Source organism: Caretta caretta, chromosome 14, assembly GCF_965140235.1.
Source record: "Caretta caretta isolate rCarCar2 chromosome 14, rCarCar1.hap1, whole genome shotgun sequence".
Classification (NCBI taxonomy): domain Eukaryota; kingdom Metazoa; phylum Chordata; order Testudines; family Cheloniidae; genus Caretta; species Caretta caretta.
In genome coordinates, this window is record NC_134219.1 from 44,521,070 (window position 1) to 44,525,796 (window position 4,727).

At 52.9% G+C, this 4,727-nt stretch overlaps 1 protein-coding gene across 1 annotated transcript; it reads left to right on the forward strand.

The window, feature by feature from the left end:
• The first annotated feature begins 294 nt into the window (after positions 1 to 294).
• Positions 295 to 3,295, forward strand: LOC125621621 (vespryn-21-like). The gene is made up of 3 exons (XM_075119101.1): positions 295 to 354; positions 1,384 to 1,486; positions 2,497 to 3,295. The coding sequence occupies exons 1-3, from the start codon at positions 295 to 297 to the stop codon at positions 3,000 to 3,002; spliced, it is 669 nt and encodes a 222-aa protein (XP_074975202.1). The 3' UTR covers positions 3,003 to 3,295.
• Positions 3,296 to 4,727: the final 1,432 nt, after the last annotated feature.

A 4,727-nucleotide genomic window follows, 5' to 3' on the forward strand; every position in this document is an offset into this window, starting at 1 on the left:
CCCCCCCCTTTTGCTCCTCACCACTGCCCCTGGCCCCAGCGCTGGGCGGCCAGGGGGCAAGGTTCCAGCTCTGGTGTGCAAAGTGGCCAGCCCTGGAGCGCCGGGCAGCTGGGCAGCACGGCCCCAGCACCAGCCACTCTAAGTCCCTGCGGGAGGCAGGCCAGCCAACCTGGGCCAGGGCAGAGCGCTGAGAACAGCAGGAGGGGGCCTGGCCTGGAGGCAGAGCCTGGGCGGGGGCCACGCTAGGCTGTTTGGGGAGGCACTGCCTCCCCCTGCCTACGATACCTGCCGCCCATGGCAGAGTGTGTTCTCCTGAAATGCTGGGTTGTGAAACAGAGAGACGTGGTGGGGGAGGTAATATCTTTGATTGGAGCAACTTCTGTTGGTGAGAGAGACAAGCCTGCAAGCTACACAGGGCTCTTCTTTGGACGTTGGCCCAATCAATTCCACCTTGTCTCTCTAATATCCTGAGACCAGCCCGGCTACAACAACACTGCAAAGAACAGGTAGTGGATTGTCTAGGGACTGCAAGGAATCATAAATTTTGAGGGGGAAGGCACGGTTAGACCATCCGTATCATCTTCCCAGGGCTAGGGCATGATCATAGGTGGTGGGTATAATAGGCCAGGAGAGGCTAAGCCATGTCTGTGCTCCACCTCTTCCCCTCCCTGCTCCACCCCGTCCCCGAGGCCCCACCACTGCCTGGGGAGTCCCTCCTCTCCTCCACTCCACCCCCACTCTGGAGGTCCCGGCCGTGTCCCTCCTTTCCGCCACCCTTCCCCCACAAGACCCCCCCGCCGACTTCTCCCCTCCGCACCCCGCCATGCCTCCACAGAGGAGAGGGTGGAGGAGAGGAGGGACACGGCCACTGGTGGGGTGGGGATTGAGCAGTGCCCGGGGTAGAGTGTGGGCAGGGCCGTGGGTGGAAGAGGTGGGACAGGGAGCCAGCCTTCCCCAGGGGAAGTTTCACCTGCTACCCATGGACAAGATTTCTCCCTGCAGGCCATTTTCTAGGTTTTTGTCCAGTCTTGTGTCCACACTCCAAAGTGATGGAGCAGCCACTCCTGGCAGTTCTCTTGGGAGACGATTCCACAGCCTGATTCTTTCCCATCTCACAATCTGGACGTTGTCCAATATTCAGCCTGAACTTGACCACGTTCATGTTCCTCCCTGGATCTTCCTCTGCAACCCCCTGTCTCACTCTTACTAATTCCTCTCCTGATGGCACCCCCAGTCACACTCAAGCTTACACCAACCCCGCCGCGCTTGCACACCAAAGCAAAGACCAAGGATAAAGCCTGTTAGGATTGAACAATCAGATGAAGAGGCATTATCAATCTCTGGGTTTGGTTGGTTAGTTGGTTGGTTTGTTTTTATCTCTAGCAGTCAGAAGGGAAGTTTCAGGCAGAGATGACTCTTGCTCCCGATCCAAAACTCATCCATGGGACTTTCCCTAAGAGAAGTGAGCTTCTGGAGGAATTCAAAGGTAATCAATCCATCCTAACCCTGAGCCTAAAACACTCCATGGTGTGATGCTTTCTCACAACCACTGGAGGTGCCGATGAGTTTCCTGGTGCACTCCAGTGACTGAGGAAGCTTTTGCATGCGTGGTGGATAGCATAACCCGAGGAAGGCTGTGCCTCCCCAAACAGCCTTGCATGGCCCACCCATGCTCCTCCCTGAAGCCGGTGCACTGGGGCTGGGGGCACACAGGGGTGTGTGTGTGTGTGCCCACTCTGGGCTCCAGCGGGTGAGAGGGGGCAGAAAAGGAGGGGTGGGGCCTTGGGCAGAGGGGAAGGGCCCCATGCTGTTAAGTAGAGATGACTGGAAAATTGGAGACGACCCCCGCCCCTGCGCTGAAAAATGTTACCTTTCTTAAAAGCCAGCAAACAAACAACAACCTGGAAAGCAACATTTTTGGGCTGGGGGAAGGTGGAAGGGAGAGTGAAAATGGAAGAAGTTTTGGCCAACGGCGGAAAAATAATCAGTCTGGGCTGGTTTTTTTTTTTTGCACGGATGTATGTTGTTTAGTTTTCCAATGAAAAAATAGCAATTAAAAAAAATAAATCAAGGAAAGCAGAACCTTTCCGTTTCAACAAACCCCACAATTGCCACTGGAACAGTTTCAGTGGAAGGAACACTTTTGACCAGCCCCACCACTAAGGGGCTACAGGAGCGGATGCCCTTTCCCCGGTACGCTGGTGGTTGAGGAGTCTCCTAAAGCAATTCCTCGAGGATGACAGTTCCCAGGCACTCCCAGCTGGGATGCAGGTGGTGAGCACCCCAAATGCTGTGGCTGTTGAGCCTAGATACATGAGGAACGCATGAAGCTCTGGTTGCTGGCAATATTGGCCAGATGCCCTCTCAGCTCTAGATACTTGGAGCACTGCCCAGGGATGGTCTACGGGAGAGAAGCCCAGCATCTGTAGATCTTTCGGACCCCATGTGCTGTACACAGCCAGATCTAACGGTCTGATTCTCTCTCACCCCTCTCAGAGGATGTGATTCTGGATCCTGACACCGCGAACCCGTGGCTCATCGTGTCTGCGGACGGGAAATCTGTGCGATCAGGAGAGATACCACAAGAGTTCTTGCCCGAGAATCCCAAAAGATTTGATCTTGCTCCCTGTGTACTGGGCGCCCAGGGGTTCACTTCAGGGAGACATTACTGGGAGGTGGAGTTTGGGGATCAGAGGGAGTGGGCCGTGGGGGTTGCCAGAGAGTCCGTGCAGAGGAAGGAATGGCTCACTCTTAGCCCTGAGGATGGGATCTGGTCTCAAGGGCGCTGGTGGCTTCGGAGGGAGGCATTCGGCTCCTCTGAGACCCTCCAACCCCATAGTGGGAGGCCTGGGATAATCGGGGTTTGTCTGGATTATGAAGGGGGGCAGGTGGAATTTTATGAAGATGACCATACGACTATAATGTTGGCCTCCTTCAACGGGGAAAAAATTTTCCCCTTCTTCTACTTGGGCGGAGGGGTCCACCTCACACTGATCCCTTGAGGCTTAGGGGGGAAACATCCCACTGGGACCCCCTCCCCCCATGAAATGTGCCCCTCTCTCTAGCCATTTCCTGCACCGCCTCCCCGAGCCTCTGCAGCCTTGTCTACATGCAGGCTTTGCACCAGGGTCTGATTTAATTTGAACCTGGAGCAAACACCAGTCTGGATGATCTTAATTTGGCTTAAGAGTGGTGTGGCTCAATTTTAAGTGTTGCCAGCACACGTGGTTTTCTTGTGATTGTCATGATATTTGGTGTTTTTTTTCTTATGATTCCATCGGATCTACGCTCTTATTAAATCAGTCCGTTAAAATAATAATAGTGATGGTAATTATTAATTAACCGTTAATAACACAAACAGAATAAGAAGATTCATTCAATACCTAAAAGAAGTTTTCAGCCCTCCAAGTTGCAGAGGAAAGATTGAAAATGTGACTCCTAAAGGCTCCAACAAATTAAAACATTTATTACTGTAATATCTTTGCATCAAAGGGTCATTTTCTAATCTGGGTCTGTATAGCACCTTGCCCAACATGGTCCTGATCCATGACTAGCTGCTACAACAATCTTTTTTTAAAATCTCCTGATTTTTGAGGAGCCCTGACTCATCATTTTTGAACACTGGGGGTTGGCAAGACTGGCTTTAGCTTAAACTTGCTCCTAATTGACTTTAAAAGCATCGTTTGTCTTGATTTAAGAGGGTCCGCGCAGGCATTTGAAGGGGTTGAACTACATGCGGCTTCAATCCCAGGTGTGGCTAAACAGGTGCAGTGCTGCATGGAGACAAGCCCTTCAGGAATGTCTACGCCCCAGTGTGGATCATCCCAGCCTGGGTCAAGGGTCTCGGGCTAGCGGGGACGTGCGCGAGGGCTCCAAAACGTCGTGCGTAGACGTTGCAGCTCAGGCCTGAAGGCTGGGGAGGAGGAGGGGGCTTCAGAGCCCAAGCCTCAAATTTCAAAGCCCCATCCACACAGCACCATTCAGAGCACAAGCACCAGCCCCGTGAGCTTGAGTCTCTCACTCCCTTGGGCTCCAAAATGCAGTGCAGATCTGCCCTTCCTTTCTAGCTTTGATGAGCCTGGAAGACTCCCTAGTTCACTCAGAGCTTCGTCTTGTCCTCTTCCTAACCTCCTAGACCCAGATTCTCAGTAAGAGATAGGTACCTAAATAGCTTTGAGGAAGTGTAACTCACTCCCTAGTCTCTGTGGTCATGCTCCCGCGGAGACTCTCCTAGCAGCATAGGGTACGTTTACACAGCAATTAAAAAGCCACGGCAGAGAGTCCGGAGCCCAGATCAGCTGATACATGCTCGCAGGGCTCTGGCTATGGAGCTAAAAATATCGGTATAGACTTCCGTGCTCCAGCTTGAGGCAGGGCGCTCAAACCCCACAAGGCGGGAGGGTCTCAGAGCTCAGACTCCAGCCCGAGCCCAGAAGTCCACATAGCAATGAAACAGTCCGGTAGGCTGCGTCCCACAAGACCAAGTTGGCTGGCATGGGCCAGCCATGGGTGTCTGCTTGCTGTGTAGACATACGTATGGTCTATTCTCTCTGCTCTGTGACAGAAAGGGAACGAGACATGAGGCATATGAGAATGATGCTCCAGGCCCATCATGGGCTGGCCCTTCCTCATCTCTATCCCTGTTTTATTCAAGTTAACAAACAAGCCAATGGCTTGGGTGGGGACTACCCCAGCAATAACGGGAATATGAAATAAATGTGAAGTGA

Excerpts from the sequence above, each read along its gene's own strand:
- LOC125621621 (XM_075119101.1), top strand. The coding sequence starts at position 295 with ATGGCAGAGTGTGTTCTCCTGAAATGCTGGGTTGTGAAACAGAGAGAC. Across the intron at positions 355-1,383 it reads AGAGAGACGTGGTGGGGGAG|CAGTCAGAAGGGAAGTTTCA; the intron begins GTAATATCTTTG and ends TTTTATCTCTAG. Across the intron at positions 1,487-2,496 it reads GCTTCTGGAGGAATTCAAAG|AGGATGTGATTCTGGATCCT; the intron begins GTAATCAATCCA and ends CACCCCTCTCAG.